Source organism: Raphanus sativus, chromosome 8, assembly GCF_000801105.2.
Source record: "Raphanus sativus cultivar WK10039 chromosome 8, ASM80110v3, whole genome shotgun sequence".
NCBI classification, from domain to species: Eukaryota; Viridiplantae; Streptophyta; class Magnoliopsida; order Brassicales; family Brassicaceae; genus Raphanus; species Raphanus sativus.
This window is the reverse complement of record NC_079518.1, coordinates 11748799-11763228: the sequence shown is the minus strand read 5'-3', so window position 1 is coordinate 11763228 and position 14430 is coordinate 11748799. Positions and strand designations below refer to the sequence as shown.

General features: G+C 39.6%; 7 protein-coding genes across 11 annotated transcripts; 3 read left to right on the top strand and 4 right to left on the bottom strand.

Annotated features, from left to right (window-relative positions):
- Positions 1 to 310: 310 nt before the first annotated feature.
- Positions 311 to 1716, bottom strand: LOC108819977 (putative F-box protein At1g53360). Its single transcript, XM_018592979.2, has one exon. It carries the CDS (start codon positions 1645 to 1647, stop codon positions 412 to 414), a length of 1236 nt encoding a protein of 411 aa, XP_018448481.2. The 5' UTR covers positions 1648 to 1716; the 3' UTR covers positions 311 to 411.
- A 250-nt stretch (positions 1717 to 1966) lies between these two features.
- Positions 1967 to 3728, bottom strand: LOC108819976 (uncharacterized). The gene is made up of 3 exons (XM_018592978.2): positions 2888 to 3728; positions 2567 to 2656; positions 1967 to 1989 (listed from the first exon to the last, which is right to left on the bottom strand). The coding sequence occupies exons 1-3, from the start codon at positions 3726 to 3728 to the stop codon at positions 1967 to 1969; spliced, it is 954 nt and encodes a 317-aa protein (XP_018448480.2).
- A 305-nt stretch (positions 3729 to 4033) lies between these two features.
- On the bottom strand, positions 4034 to 4771 carry LOC108851033 (uncharacterized protein At4g04775-like). The gene has a single exon (XM_018624467.2). The coding sequence runs from the start codon at positions 4735 to 4737 to the stop codon at positions 4195 to 4197; it is 543 nt and encodes a 180-aa protein (XP_018479969.1). The 5' UTR covers positions 4738 to 4771; the 3' UTR covers positions 4034 to 4194.
- Positions 4772 to 4971: 200 nt separating this feature from the next.
- Positions 4972 to 5820, bottom strand: LOC108851034 (glutathione S-transferase T3-like). Its single transcript, XM_018624468.1, has one exon. The coding sequence runs from the start codon at positions 5818 to 5820 to the stop codon at positions 4972 to 4974; it is 849 nt and encodes a 282-aa protein (XP_018479970.1).
- A 2237-nt stretch (positions 5821 to 8057) lies between these two features.
- Positions 8058 to 9682, top strand: LOC108819568 (alkaline ceramidase). Of its 4 annotated transcripts, XM_056992493.1 has the most exons (4): positions 8058 to 8174; positions 8308 to 8512; positions 8604 to 8912; positions 8996 to 9682. In XM_056992493.1, the coding sequence occupies exons 3-4, from the start codon at positions 8659 to 8661 to the stop codon at positions 9507 to 9509; spliced, it is 768 nt and encodes a 255-aa protein (XP_056848473.1). In that variant the 5' UTR covers positions 8058 to 8174; positions 8308 to 8512; positions 8604 to 8658; the 3' UTR covers positions 9510 to 9682. The 4 variants fall into 4 exon arrangements, with proteins under 4 accessions (XP_056848473.1, XP_056848474.1, XP_056848475.1 ...); XM_056992494.1 differs by lacking the exon at positions 8308 to 8512 and having other exon boundaries at positions 8067 to 8174; XM_056992495.1 differs by lacking the exon at positions 8308 to 8512 and having other exon boundaries at positions 8078 to 8247; positions 8613 to 8912.
- Positions 9683 to 10082: 400 nt separating this feature from the next.
- Positions 10083 to 12097, top strand: LOC108822994 (uncharacterized). 2 transcript variants are annotated; one of them, XM_018596214.2, is made up of 6 exons: positions 10083 to 10601; positions 10776 to 10890; positions 10978 to 11149; positions 11226 to 11428; positions 11580 to 11742; positions 11819 to 12097. In XM_018596214.2, the coding sequence occupies exons 1-5, from the start codon at positions 10165 to 10167 to the stop codon at positions 11700 to 11702; spliced, it is 1050 nt and encodes a 349-aa protein (XP_018451716.1). In that variant the 5' UTR covers positions 10083 to 10164; the 3' UTR covers positions 11703 to 11742; positions 11819 to 12097. The 2 variants fall into 2 exon arrangements, with proteins under 2 accessions (XP_018451716.1, XP_018451717.1); XM_018596215.2 differs by having other exon boundaries at positions 10084 to 10601; positions 10779 to 10890.
- A 628-nt stretch (positions 12098 to 12725) lies between these two features.
- On the top strand, positions 12726 to 14422 carry LOC108822996 (uncharacterized). The gene is made up of 8 exons (XM_018596216.2): positions 12726 to 12930; positions 13005 to 13098; positions 13281 to 13400; positions 13476 to 13524; positions 13619 to 13718; positions 13806 to 13867; positions 13943 to 14004; positions 14128 to 14422. The coding sequence occupies exons 1-8, from the start codon at positions 12779 to 12781 to the stop codon at positions 14230 to 14232; spliced, it is 744 nt and encodes a 247-aa protein (XP_018451718.1). The 5' UTR covers positions 12726 to 12778; the 3' UTR covers positions 14233 to 14422.
- Positions 14423 to 14430: the final 8 nt, after the last annotated feature.

Below are 14430 nucleotides of genomic sequence, written 5' to 3'. Positions count from 1 at the left end.
AAAGCAACTTGAGTACAAACAAGATGCTAGATTCATTTCAGCTGACTTCTCTCTCAAGTCCTACTCCTCATTGACTTGACTTGTCAAAACCATTTTTGTTTCACAATCATATGAATGTGTCTGTGAAAACGGTTATTATAATCGTAATTAACCAACGATTTTGAGAACAATGAGTGATAAACAACAAAGAAACATAAGAATGGGTGCTTATAGACAACGAAACTCTTCACAACTGAGTGACAACATAGACAAAATAATATGTTCAATGTTCGCGGTGATGAAGTTCAGATCAAAAACTAGCATAAAGATGAAATCCAAACAATATTAAAAGGAACAATGTCACAAGAGTTGGAATCCAAATAAAAGTCACTAGTAATATAATTATCGTTGCACCAAAAAAAAGAACACAACTTACATAGACTTAATATTCTCAACATAGTCGACAAAGGTGTGAAGAGTTACATACGGATGCTTATTAAACTCTTCTAGTCCCTGAATATAGACTCTGTTAAAAGTTTTAGACTCCAAATTGAAGAATACAACGTAGAAAGGTTTGTGGTGCGATGCCGACACAACAGTTTCACCACTAGTTACTCCAACAAACATGCTCCGTTCGACTATGTCGTAATGCGAATGAGACAATACGAAGACATGCTTGGACCATTTATGATACCCAGCATCTTCTAGAATCCACATCACAAGTCTATTGTCATATCTGTTCTCATGTATACCTAATTTACCTTTGTAGTTGAACAAAGTCAAACCACCCACAACATAAGCACCCACTAGTTTCATGTCTTCATCTGCGTTAATAAAGCTGAACTTTTCAGACCTAACGTCGAAGCAAACCATCCTAGAAGATAGCCCGTCTCCGAACGCATCTCCGAACCCACCTCCGACGTACAAAACACCGTCTATGCATATTTCACCACTCATTCTATTGTTCTCCTCAAAATGGAACTCGTGTTCGATCGTTCTCCATACACGTTTTCCAGACTTCAATGTCAAAACCAGATGAGTGTTTGGTCTTTCATCAAGTGACGAGGTCATACACAACACTTTGAACTGTTTCCCGATTGGATCATACCCTAAATACATTCCTGCAATCTTTGTGCGGTTACTCTTAGCTTTCACTTTGGGTAAGTTCTTTTCTTTTAGAGAAACTTTGGGTAACGTTAAGAACTGTCCTGTGACAGGGTTACAAATCACCGGCCTCTTTCCTTTCCATCCCTGAAGCAATACCAGTCCACATACTGTGCTAAATAAATCACGTGGAATATATTCTGGAAAAGACGTATGATAAGGGGTGGCTACAAGAGAAGAATTATCGTCTGGATTATGAGATTGAGGTGAAGAGAAAAGCAACAGCTTGCCATTAGTAGCTTTTACGGTGAAAAGGAGCCGTGGCCGAGTCAAAGACTTGGTCAAAAACAACTCTGTGGCTTGATCAAGTATGGATACCAAGAATTTCGATACGCAACGAAATCTAGCTATAGACTTTGCTGGGACTCGAGAGAATATCTCCACAAGCAGATCATCAGGGATTAGTGGGTCTGAGTATGCTCTTACCGAGTTCGACGACTTCGTTTCATGTCTGGACGTGGTTGATAGTAGATTCTCCGAGACATGATGCTCCGAATGTTCCATCGCGTATTTTACAAACCCAAGGAATAGCTCCAGAGCTTGAAACGAACGAAACCCTAGACGCTTTCGGCTTTCTTCTTTCCCGTGTTTCGACTAATTAACTTTATATGAGTGTCCTAAATGGGCTTTATAGGCCCAAAACATAATCGGTGAGTTTATTTGCAACGATAGTAATAAATGGGGTCATTAGAATCTTTCTCAAAGAATTGACAAAAATTAAGCAGCTAGAATCATCAACCTCAGCTGAAAGAAAAATTATGTCTCTTGTTTATGGAGTAACTTAAGTAAAGTGTAAAACCAAGGTTATATGAAATCAGTTATCTTACTTCTCATCATCAACTGTGACTTCTCCAGAGTTAAACCACACAATTATACCAAAAATACGGGAGGCAAGGAAATCATGAAATAAAAATAAGAGAGGTAAAAAACTGACATGTACTCTACGTAATTATATCCATGGCCATGCTAAGATCAGAAAACCTTTTTGACCTTGGGGGGGGGGGGGGGGGTCGTCGTTGTTAACATGTAGCAATCAATTTTCCTGCATCAAGCAACCCTTAGAGCATCCTTATTGCTAAAACAAAATTTAAGGTTCTTAGAATAGTTTATTAATATGTGTAGGTTAAGAAACGTAGCTAAGAAACGTGATTAAAACAGAACATTATTGGTAGATACGTTTAGAGGTTCTTAGATTAATTTTTTTTTGAGTTAATTAATTGTGTTTATAATAAAACATATAACATTAAAATAGATAACTAATGAAAATGTGGTCTTAGGAAAAAAAATTACAAACTCGAAAACATTAAAAATTTGAATAAAAATACATTTATTTAAACACCAAATTGATTCCATATATGTTCGATCAGATCAAGTTTTAATTGTTTATGGACTGGGCTTGCCTTAATTCTTTCTCGACGATCACCTGGAGTGAAAAGCTCAGTCGGGATCTTGACGCAAAAAGAAGTATCTTGACCTTGGAACGTCTCATCTTCAGTCTCTGTACGTCGTTCATCTTCAACAATCATATTATGAAGTATTATACATGCTCTCATAATATTTGATATTTTTTTTTTATCCCATAAATGGGATGGATTTTTAATAACGGCGAATCGGGCTTGCAGGACTCCAAAGGCACGCTCAACATCTTTTCGAATTCTTTCTTGGGTTTTAGCAAATAATTTATGTTTTTCCTGTTGTGGTAGTCGGATAGATTTAATAAATGTCGCCCATTCCGGATAAATACCATCGGTGAGATAGTAGGCGAAATTGTACTCCCTTCCGTTGACAGTGAAGTCGACTTGCGGAGATCTTCCATAAATTATGTCATCAAAAACAGGTGATCGTTCAAGAATATTAAGATCATTCATAGTACCCGGACCTCCAAAAAAAGCGTGCCATATCCAAAGGTCATAAGAAGCTACGGCCTCCAACACAATTGTTGGTTTATCGGTTCCTCGGGAATACATACCTTTCCAAGAGGAAGGACAATTCTTCCACTCCCAATGCATACAGTCGATGCTTCCAATCATCCCGGGAAACCCACGTTGTTCTCCAATATGTAGTAGTCTCTCAAGATCCTCCGGTGTAGGCCGTCTTAGAAATTCATCGCCAAACAAGTGAATAATTCCGGCGGTAAACTGGTGCAAGCATTTTCGAGCTGTTGTTTCACCACATCGGACATATTCGTCTACCGTATCAGCCCCACCACCATATGCTAACTGACGAATTGCTGCGGTGCATTTTTGGAGCGGTGATAGACTTGACCTTCCGACTGCATCTTGTGTTGGAGCAAAATACTCTACTTCCGTTGAGAGACGATGGACAATACGCATGAACAATGGCTTGCTCATTCTAAACCGTCGCCGGAATATATTGTGAGGGTATGTAGGAGTCTCAGAAAAATAATCATTCCAGAGCTTTATATCTCCTTCTTCCCGGTGTCTCTCGATAAAAGCACGTTTTTTCCTCATTTTTGGTTCGGGAATGTCATCGGGAATTTCTAATAATTCGTCAAAAAGAGATTCAAATTCAGCATCATCATTACGGCTTTTGTGGTAATGAAAATGGGAAGAAGATGATGCCATTTTAAATGTAAAAATAAAAAAAAATGCTCTGAAATAATGTTGAAGATGGATGATTTGTATATTTGTAACTAGAGAAATTCTCTCATACTTATAGCCTAGAAGGTCCAGATATTTGTTTCAAAGACCCGTGATACACACATTCATTCTCACGGGTTATGGCTTTATGTGTTACTCTCTCATACTCACTCACTCACTCACGGGTGTAATATTAGTCAGTCACTCACGGGTGAGAAGAAGAGAAGAAGACAAGAGTGAGAAGAAGACAAGAATTACAAGAGTGACAAGAAGAGTGCCATTATCTAGAAGACTGCCATAATAATAATACAAAGTTCTGCATTGATAATAATAATACAAAGTTCTGATAATCTAGAAAGAGTGCCATAATAATACAAGAGAGAAAGAAGGCCATAATAATACAAGAAATCCCACTAAAAACATTACATTACAACCATGTTTGACGATGGACTTACTTAAACATTAGAACCATACCTATTACCACTAAAAGAAATCCCACTGCAGCAAGAACCATTTCAAAGCGATTGGTTAACCTCTGGTTCTTGTTACCTAGCTCAGAAACAATCATCTCTAGGTTAGCCAGCTTCTGCTCTGTTTCATGGTCACTCATTTGGGTAAGAGAATCAACCTTTTGAGCCAGTTCACGCGTCTGTCCATCCATTGCTCTCATCTCCTCCATAACCGCAACATCCCACCACTTCCAAACATGACAGTCGCCATCATCCCTATTCTCACAAGTGTAAAATCTTCTACCGGGATCATTTCGGGTGTAACAGGTTTCCAGAAGAGGATCACCACCACAGTAGCACTTCTGGGGGAATCCGAATTCCACCTCCGGTTGTGGAGGGTACTGGTGCGGCTCAGGGCAATTGTAGCTTAGCTCTGCTTGATCAAGACGAATCAGCTCATCTGTTTCACTGTAGGCACTCTCTTCTGTGTTCCCATCATAATGCTCGGATTCTGATGGCTGTGTATAGCTGTAATCAACTCCCATTGCTGCCCTAACCTGTAAAAAACAAACAGAACCAAAGCAACAGATGAAGCAGAGCAACAGATGAACCAAAAGAAAACATTTATTTATACATTGAAGCTGATAACATTTATAACAGAGAAACAAAAGCAAAGCAACAGATGCAAAGGAACTACATTGATAAAGTAGAAAGCATTAAAAACAGAAGCAAACAAACAGACAACACATTGAAACCTTCAACCTAAACAGACAACATTTTCAAATAAGGAGGAGTAGCTTATTCTTGACTGCTTCTTCAGCCTCAGTTAGGGGTTCTTTTTTAGCAAGCAGAGTGTCGAGAATTGCTAGCTTTGACAGTAGCTCCTTCTGTGCAAAATCCTCCTTCTTGATCTCCCAAATGCGGTCATATTGAACAGCAGCCTTTCCTTTCCCACCATTAGCCCTTCTTGCTTTAGCAGCCTTGATACCTTCAGGCCGTATCTCTTCTTCCTCACCATTGGGGCTTGAAACTTCTGGATAGGATTTCTTCTTTGCACTGCCACTGCTTTGAGGAGTGTTGAGTGTTTGCCATTTCTGTTCATACCTTAGAATGCACCAAGCGTGCTCAAGGTTGAACTTAAGGTTCATTTCCTTGTGGTAGATTTCATGAGCGACCTTCAGCACATCACTCTCACTCTGACCACTGCTTTGTTGTCTCTCTGCAGCTGCATAGGCGCCAACAAATTTGTTGGTCAGTTCATTGATTTTGTGCCACCTTTGTTTACAGTTCAGATGCCCTCTCTTGTCACCAGTAGCCCTAGCATGCGGACTTGAGGAGTAGTACTCTCCAACGCGTTGCCAGAACGTCAAACCCCTTTGATCAGTTCCTACAATGGGATCTTTAGAAGTGTTTAGCCACGCACTTATCAGGACCTCATCATCGGCTGGGGTCCATTGCTGCCTTATCCTACGCCTCTTTGGTCTCACTTCGGGTGGAGTTGGAGCATCAGACTGTAGGGTACTGAAAGAAGGGATTTCGTTTGTTCCCATGTTGATAGGAGAAGGAGAACTCTCAAAAGGAAAGTTCGAATGGAGAACACTGTCATTCTGACTGTGCAGAAGGCTCATATAGCTAGAGGACTGGCTATATGGAAGCGGTTGATCCATAAGAGAGACAGAAGATGATGGAATATATGATACAATGAAGGAAGAGAGAAAGAAGATGATGGAATATATGATACAATGAAGGAGGGTTGGGGTTAAATAGGTGAAAATTAGAACTAGTAATAAGTTACAACCATAAACCACCACAGTCTAATCACAACTTATTACACATCCATCAAAGCTATGCGAAAATTAACTTGTAATACAGATTCAAATTTGGTTGAGAACAAACTAAACTAAACTCAATTCACAGTACACAAACCATCAAAGCTATTACACATTTCACAAACAAACTTCAAACTGTAAGCGAGTTGGTTGAAAACAAACTCAACTCATTTCACACTAATAAATTTCTTTTCAGAATATGGTTACATCATTAATGGTTTCTTTTTGCTATAGCAGCGACAAGACATAGTCATCAATGTTTGAAACCTTCAACCTAGAGTTAAATACACCATTAATGGTTACAATGTTTGAAACCTTCAACCTAGAGTTAAATACATCATTACTTGCTAATGAAATCTACCGTAATTTGTTCAAGTTACCTAAACAATAGTACTTACTAATGGAAGACATACTCATCAATGGAAGATATAGGCATCGAATACTCACAACCATACAATCAAATACTCATCACAAGCATACAATCAAGTTACAATCAAGAAAACAATTCTAATAACCAGAACACTAATCTTTAGACAAATTGTCAATCGCAAACCCTAAGTTACAATCCTATCCTTAACCAGTCAATTTGTCAATCGAAAACCTTAATTAACATTTTTATATATTCCATAAACAAAACTAATCAGGACAGAACACTAATCTATAGACAAAGGCATACCTGTTTTTTTGTTTTCGATTCGGCGGAGAGATCGATGGACTGAGGAGTCGGTTGCAAAGGGCGGAGAGATCGGCGTCGACTGAGGTAGACAATCGGCGGAGAGCTCGGCGGTGATCTCGTCGTGGACTGAGAAAGCAAATCGTTGGAGAGATCGGCGGAGAGATCGGCAAATCCTATGTCGGTGACGCCGTCGAGAGAGAGAGATGGTGAGAAGATCGACGAAGAGAATGAGAGAAGGAGAGAAGGAGAGATGGAGATAAAGAGTGGAGAGATCGGTAACACAGAGACAGAGTTGGGTCTACTCGCCTTCGAGAGAGAGATGTCGAGAAAGGAGACGAAGAGAAGGAGAGAAGGAGAGAAGGAGAGAAGGAGAGAAGGAGAGAAGTGTGCGTCGTACAAGGGAGCGACACGTGCCTTTAAGGAACGACATAAAACACTTCTTATTTAACAAACGTTTCACTCGTCTATAAGCATTTTTCATTTATTTTTGGCCTTTAATTGCATAAGAAATGCCATAATAACCGGCGATAAAGGTGCTCTTAGATTGTAGGTATTCCTGATTCGAACAACACAAAGAAAAAACTCTATAACTTACTGAAGCCTTGTCTCAAGCAAATCAAGGTGACATCAAAACAAATAAAAACATAAGACCTTAATATCAAAGATTTTCAACTTCCAAGTAGAGATAGAGACACTTACATTTAGTTAAGGATCATTTTCAATCCCACTTCACTTTTACTACCCATTCAATTTTGTTAAGAAACGAACGCTTACTTAATAAATCTTTTTCAATGTTTTTTTTTAACTTTAATTTCTTTCCAGTGTTAGAACAACTAAAAATTTAGTGGAATGCCTAAATTTAATAAATAAGAAAGTAACAAGTATTTGCGAAACACTGTAGCAAATACTCTAAAAGTTTAAAAGCTTTTGCATTCATATTTCAAGTTTGAGTCCAAAACAATTATTTTCTTTGCAGATTATTAAATGTAAAATTTGTTGAAAGTTCTAGAGTACTACAGAATGAAGTGTTACATTGGAGTTGTCTATTCTAGAGAATCTATCAAAGATGTCTCTAATTATTTTGCTGAAAACTTTGTCGTGAAGTCATTACCTGTGTAGTTGTTCAGCAGTATGACACATGTTATATGTAATTGACTACACACTATCGGTGATTACCAAGTGTAAAAAAGAAACAAATGCTAAGTGAAATGCCTAAATCTGTAGGCCGTAGGAACTAGAATCTTTAGATTATGTCCATAGTAATTTTCTAAAACACGTTGAAAGAAAAGGGACCCACCCATAAATAAATACAATAAAAATGAGTAATGATTAGTTTATCACCTTCACCACATCATCACATGTCGACGTGTGCCAAAATAATCTTAAAAATTAAATCCAAAATCCCGGAAGCAAAAGACGACAATGCTCCTTAAAGGAAGAGAGTAACGATCGATCGGGGAGAAGAGATAGCGAAAAGGTCGGTCATACGAAGATTTGTTCAATCTGATTCCTCCGATAGATAGATTTCTTTCCGCGTTGGCGAGAAAACGGTTTGTATTTCGTTTCACATGGCTTCTGTTTTTTTTTTTTTTTTTTTTGTCTCCTGTCAGATTCTGGAATCGACGAGGAGTTTTCCTATCTGATTTGTTCTACTAGATTTGAGTGTCTAGATTCCGATTTCAGTCAACGACTTCTCTGAGTGATGGTGGTTATCTCATGAGAGGAATAGTTTTTGAAATCCTAACTGTCTGTCACCATTAGCGTGTCTTGTTTCATGTTTTAATCATTAGTTAGTTCTAATACTTATTATTTAAGGTATGTTGCACCTCTCTGCAAGTAAATGTCTTACCTTTAATCTATGAATGATTCAAAAGCTTCTTTTTTATTTTGTAATGAATCATGTTAGTGTCTGAAGGAGTTAAAATTCATTAATTACTGAGAGGAGGAGGGAGGATAGAAAAATGGCAGAGGGGATATCGAGCTTTTGGGGTCCCGTCACTTCTACTACACAGTGTTGTGAGAAGAACTACGCCTACTCATCTTACATCGCTGAGTTCCACAACACCATCTCCAACTTCCCTGGCATCCTATTGGCTCTCATCGGTCTCGTCAACGCCTTAAGACAACGTTTCGAGAAGAGGTTCACCATCCTTCACATCTCCAACATGATCCTTATCATCGGCAGCATGCTCTACCACGCCACTTTACAGCACGTGTAAGTTATTTATATATTATCACCCTTCTCTTTTTTCACACGTGCGTTACCTTATCCTGATTATAGTTATGTGTCCAAACCAGGCTACAACAGAGTGATGAGACGCCAATGGTGTGGGAGATACTTCTTTACATGTACATCCTCTACTCACCAGACTGGCATTACAGAAGCACCATGCCTACTTTTCTCTTCCTCTACGGTGCTGCTTTCGCTGTGGTCCACGCTTACGTCAGGTTCGGGATCGGTTTCAAGGTCCACTACGTGGTGCTCTGCCTCCTGTGCATCCCTAGGATGTACAAGTACTACATTCACACGGAGGACGATGCGGCCAAGAGGATCGCGAAATGGTACGTTGCGACGGTACTGGTGGGAAGCGTTTGCTGGTTCTGCGACCGTGTTTTCTGCGAGAGGGTGTCTCGGTGGCCTGTGAATCCTCAGGGGCATGCTCTGTGGCATGTGTTTATGGGTTTTAACTCGTACTGCGCGAACACGTTTTTGATGTTCTGTCGAGCTCAGCAACGTGGGTGGAGTCCGAAGGTGAAGTACTTTTTTGGAGTTCTTCCTTATGTCAAGATTGAGAAGCCGAAGACACAATGAGAGGAAGAGCGTAGAAGAAGAAGATTATATATAGAGATATATAGTTTTTTTGTCGGAACATTTCGTTTTATTTTTTGGGAAGTGAGAAACTTACAGTCTAGATTTTTCTTTTATTGTCTTAGTTATTGGGGACGGTGATGATTTTATGAAGAATTGATTTTTAATTTGCGTCAGTCAATATCACCACATGCTTCTTCTTCTTAACTTGTACTATAGATTTTTAATCTTCCTTCGCTCTTGTGTGTTGGTCTACATGTGTTTTTATGTCGGGAAGCTCAAACCGTTTTCAAAGAAGCCACCAAGATCCTTCTTGTAGAGGCGAACAATGCAAGACATAGAGCAGACCACCGAACTTGTCAGTCGTCACTAGGGTTCCACATACAGGATCTTGGCATCATCTCTGATGTGATGATTTCGTGAGTTGGGTGAACACAACAAATCAATCGAACTACGTCGAACAAAATTGTTTTTATTTTATTTAAGCAACCATGAAGGGCATATTCGTCATTCATCGAGTTATACAGAGAGAGATAAAACAGAGACAACGAAGAAGAGAGAGAAAGAGACAAGGGTAACTATAGAGAGAGAGCGGATAAGACAGAGAAACATTTTTTTTTAAGTAAATGATAAAAGCCGTGAATTGTCTCCACCGTCAATGGTGTCTGACCAAGATCTAGCGAAAGGAGTCGAGACTTTGCTCCGACAATCCGACCCCACCTCTCTCACATCCTTATCCACTGTCGTTCACCACCTCGAGGCTAAGCTAGGGTTAGACCTCTCCGACAAAACCAATTTCATCAGAGACCAAATCAATCTCCTCCTCCCACCAGCTTCCTTATCAACCGCACAACCTCCACCCTCGCTATCTCCTCAGCAACTGCATTTCGGCGTCAATGCTCCGGCGAAAGGGCATTTCGCACTTCACCCTCCTCCTCCCCATTTCTCTCTCCACCCTTCTCCTTACCACTCTTATGACCTCAATTTCCAGCAGCCGTATCCTCCTTACATGCCGCCGCGGCAGCGTCAGCAACAAGGACCCTCTTTGCTACTTCCACAAGGAACCACCTCTGTTAGTCAATCCCCAAAAGAAAGGTTCGATCTTTGGGACTATTAGGGTTCGGTTTCGTTAATTTGATGCTTAATGTTCGTAATCTTTCCAATTGCAGTAACTGGAGGTTTCCTTTTTAGGAAAGTTTAAATCTTTAAGTCAAGTTTGTTTATTTGATGTAAAGTTATTAGCTTTATGACTTGGGTTTGTCTCTATAGCAGTGCACCAACTGGAACTAAAAGAAAGGGTGGTCCTGGAGGACTTAACAAAGTCTGTAGAGTTTCTCCGGAGCTTCAAGTCGTTGTTGGTGAACCTGCCCTTCCCAGAACTGAGGTTATATGCTCATTCACGATTATGACAATGGTGTATTTAAAGCCATTTGGGGTTTGTTGTTAATGTTTTTGGCTTTTGGTTTGTCAGATTGTGAGGCAGTTGTGGGCGTACATAAGGAAGAACAGCCTCCAAGACCCGAGTAACAAGCGGAAGATCATCTGTGATGATGCTTTGCGTGTGGTTTTCGAGACTGATTGTACTGATATGTTTAAGATGAATAAGTTGCTTTCTAAGCATATTCTCCCCCTTGATCCATCAAGTAATGCTTTCATTACAAGTTCTTTTTTTTTTCGAATGTCTTTGGTTAATTCAAGTTACTGACTGTTTGTAAGCAGAGGACTCTGGTCAAGCGAAACGGGCAAAAGCTGAGGTGGAGACTAAGGCTGAGACTGAGACCACAGAGCCTGTTAGTTCAACCTCCTCAACTGTTGCATTATCTGAGCCACTTGCTAAGTTCTTTGGCACTGGTGAGACGGAGATGACTGAGGAAGAGATTATTCGCCGTGTGTGGGAATATATAAAACTCAACAATCTAGAGGTTAGTGTTGAAAGTCTCTGGTTCCTCCTTTGTTTCTTCACAAAGTTTCCCTTCTTACTGCCAAACAAAAGCTCAATAAGATAATCCTTTTTGAATGGTCATACACAAGAAAACTATGCATAGTTGATTCTGCTTTTCAATATGTTTACAGGACCCGGTAAATCCAATGGCTATTCAGTGTGATGAGAAGCTCCGCGAGCTTCTTGGGTGTGAGAGCATTTCAGCTGTGGGGGTAAATGAGATGCTGAGGCGCCAAATGTACAAGCGGTCTTGATATATTCTGGTTCTGACTTAATTGACTAGGAACTACTAGTGTAAGTGAAGCTTGATCTCACAGATTATGATATTTATATACCAGCTATTGATATCTGTATCACAATCCTCTTGCAGGTGTATCTAGGTGGACCTACTCATGACTCTTGGATGTAGAACTCTGATAGGGAAGAAAAGTACCTTTTCACTTTTAACTTTAATGCTATTTTCATCTTCCTTTGTTGTGTATCAATATGGTTAGGTTGATACAGTATATATGGTGATGTTTCTAGTACTGAAAACTCTAGTGTAATTGTGTAACTATTTAAGTGGCAAATGGTGTAGATGGTTTGTATTCAACGCTATTTAGCAATGAATGTTTTAGGAAGAAAAAAGTAAATAGAAAAAGTTATTTTATTTGTTTGTGTGTTCATTAGGAAGCAGTAGAGTATTTGCTTCTGCTTATTAATTATTATGTTTTCTGCTGGCCTAGAGTAAATGGTTATCTTCTCAGCCAATTTCATTGCAAACGCCATAGTTATCTGTAACAGAAGAGGATATAAACCACATAAAAACGCCATCAGTGTTAAAAACGCTAGGGGGTAAATTAAGGGTTTTACAGAGGATTAGTGCAATGGCGGATTTTGTTTGAAAAATTGAATGCCACGGTGACTACTATCTTATGAAACTTTACATGATATGAAAGATTAATATTGAATTGCCAGGCTCACTCACTAGTCTTAGAGGCGGCTCTATGTGAAAGACTGGTTCTAAACTCATGCATTACTTATGTGTATATACGATAAAATTGGATGTGTGGGGCTTCTCAGTTCATTGTACGCCTTACAAGTAAACCGTCGTCACAACAACAGTTACGTCATCCTACTTGGTAAGGGAAAATATCCCGGTTAGCTCTGGTGATATGGACGATTTGTGGCGGTCTGGTACGGTTGGTGAGCTTTATAAAAAAAAACGGAGTGGTGGTTAAAGACACAGTTCGGTTTAATTCGGTTATCAGATCCAATTTGGTTAAATCAGTTTTTTCTTGTCGTTGGAATCCTCGATTCTCCGATCGAAAACTCTTGAGAGAATTATCAAATGGCGGAAGATCTGGTACTAGACACGGCGATCAGAGACTGGGTTCTGATCCCTCTCTCCGTAGTGATGGTTCTAATCGGTGTTCTCCGCTACTTCGTCTCCAAGCTCATGCGTTCGTCTCCCACTCCCGACGCGAAGATCGTCAAAGAAGGGTGAGTCATCATCTTTCTTCTACAAACAGATCTGTTTATCAGAATCATCTGATTGGGGGTTTGGTGTATTTCAGGCAAGTTGTAATCAGGGCTCGGAATCTGAAGGCCGGCGCCAATTTCATCCCGCCCAAGTCCTTCCGAGCTCGGAGATTCTACTTCAGCAACGAGGTAGGTTTGATTGATTGTTAAAGTTTGCAACTTTCTGAGATTGGGGGGTATAGTCTCCTGACAATAGCAGTCTTTACTACGACTTGATTTGCACCAGCTTTGACTATAGAATTAGAAAGGCTTTAAGCGGTATAGCTTCTGTGCTCTCTCTCAAGTTTAAGTATTTTGCTTCATTGGTGCAGGAAAATGGATTGCTACATGTGCCCAAGGACCAAGCACAAAACCCACAAGCTCAGATGTTTTCTGATCCCAACATGGCCATGGATATGATGAAGAAAAATCTCTCTATGATTATACCACAGGTAATGTTCAATTTTTTTTTATTTTATCATTCTTCGTGTTATAGGAAAACTGATGAACTCTACTGTATATGCCAGACACTCACTTATGCATGGGTCAACTTCTTCTTCTCTGGGTTTGTTGCAGGTTTGTTTCCCCCTTTTTACATATTTCTCCCTCCTTCCTTTTAGCTTTTACAGACTCGACAGTATCTGAAACTTACCTAATCTTATCTTAACAGCCAAAATACCATTTCCACTGACTCAGAGGTTCAGGTCTATGCTACAGAACGGGATTGACTTGAGCACTGTTGATGTTAGCTATGTCAGCAGCCGCTCATGGTATCTATCTAGTTACATAGAGGATGACACTCTTATGTTTTTTAATATTCTCTTGTTTCATGACCTCTTCTTCTTTCCATGTCTTAGGTACTTCTTGAACTTGTTCGGACTAAGAGGCTTATTTAGTCTCATTCTTGGAGATGAAAATGGTTAGTCTTCACCTAACCATTTCTCCTCACAGAACTCTTTTACTCATTGCAAGTTATATCATCTTTCTTATGCAGCTATTGATGATACACAACGAATGATGCAAATGGGTGGTGGATTTGGTTTTGATGCATCAAAGGTATTATCTCTATCACAAGCACCTTCTTGTCTTTCTTGAATCATCATCATCCAACATTGTTTCTTTCTAGCATTGGTCCAAGTCCTGATTGTACTGTCTTGTATTTGCAAAATTGGCCAACAGAGCTTGGGCGCTGAGAAAGATGGTCTCGACATTATTCAACATGAATGGGCTTTACCCGGATTCGAGCACCGCGCAGAGTCTGTTTTGAGAAAACTCGTGCAGTAGAGAGACGACATTTGTATTCTGATTTTTTGATTTTGTATGATTTGGTTTAAGTCTGTCTGTAGCATTATTACGATTTACGACCATTACTTTGTTTTAGCTGATCTGGTTATGCTGGTGCTTGTGATCTGATGCTTATTATCTTATAATACTCTCAGAGTTTGTCTGTCTAATAAGATTTGCTGTGCTCCCATTTTAAAT

What these genes read in the sequence shown, in the direction of transcription:
- LOC108819977 (XM_018592979.2), bottom strand. Translation starts at nt 1,647, where the DNA reads ATGGAACATTCGGAGCATCATGTCTCGGAGAATCTACTATCAACCACG.
- LOC108851034 (XM_018624468.1), bottom strand. Translation starts at nt 5,820, where the DNA reads ATGAGCCTTCTGCACAGTCAGAATGACAGTGTTCTCCATTCGAACTTT.
- LOC108819976 (XM_018592978.2), bottom strand. Translation starts at nt 3,728, where the DNA reads ATGGCATCATCTTCTTCCCATTTTCATTACCACAAAAGCCGTAATGAT. An exon ending in CGCCTACTATCTCACCGATG is followed by an intron (nt 2,657 to 2,887) that starts GTATTTATCCGG and finishes TGATTGTTGAAG; the next exon opens with ATGAACGACGTACAGAGACT. An exon ending in GACTGAGCTTTTCACTCCAG is followed by an intron (nt 1,990 to 2,566) that starts GTGATCGTCGAG and finishes ACTCTGGAGAAG; the next exon opens with TCACAGTTGATGATGAGAAG.
- LOC108819568 (XM_056992493.1), top strand. Translation starts at nt 8,659, where the DNA reads ATGGCAGAGGGGATATCGAGCTTTTGGGGTCCCGTCACTTCTACTACA. An exon ending in CACGCCACTTTACAGCACGT is followed by an intron (nt 8,913 to 8,995) that starts GTAAGTTATTTA and finishes TGTCCAAACCAG; the next exon opens with GCTACAACAGAGTGATGAGA.
- LOC108851033 (XM_018624467.2), bottom strand. Translation starts at nt 4,737, where the DNA reads ATGGGAGTTGATTACAGCTATACACAGCCATCAGAATCCGAGCATTAT.
- LOC108822994 (XM_018596214.2), top strand. Translation starts at nt 10,165, where the DNA reads ATGGTGTCTGACCAAGATCTAGCGAAAGGAGTCGAGACTTTGCTCCGA. An exon ending in TCTCCCCCTTGATCCATCAA is followed by an intron (nt 11,150 to 11,225) that starts GTAATGCTTTCA and finishes GTTTGTAAGCAG; the next exon opens with AGGACTCTGGTCAAGCGAAA. An exon ending in TAAAACTCAACAATCTAGAG is followed by an intron (nt 11,429 to 11,579) that starts GTTAGTGTTGAA and finishes ATATGTTTACAG; the next exon opens with GACCCGGTAAATCCAATGGC.
- LOC108822996 (XM_018596216.2), top strand. Translation starts at nt 12,779, where the DNA reads ATGGCGGAAGATCTGGTACTAGACACGGCGATCAGAGACTGGGTTCTG. An exon ending in GCGAAGATCGTCAAAGAAGG is followed by an intron (nt 12,931 to 13,004) that starts GTGAGTCATCAT and finishes GGTGTATTTCAG; the next exon opens with GCAAGTTGTAATCAGGGCTC. An exon ending in CATTCTTGGAGATGAAAATG is followed by an intron (nt 13,868 to 13,942) that starts GTTAGTCTTCAC and finishes TTTCTTATGCAG; the next exon opens with CTATTGATGATACACAACGA.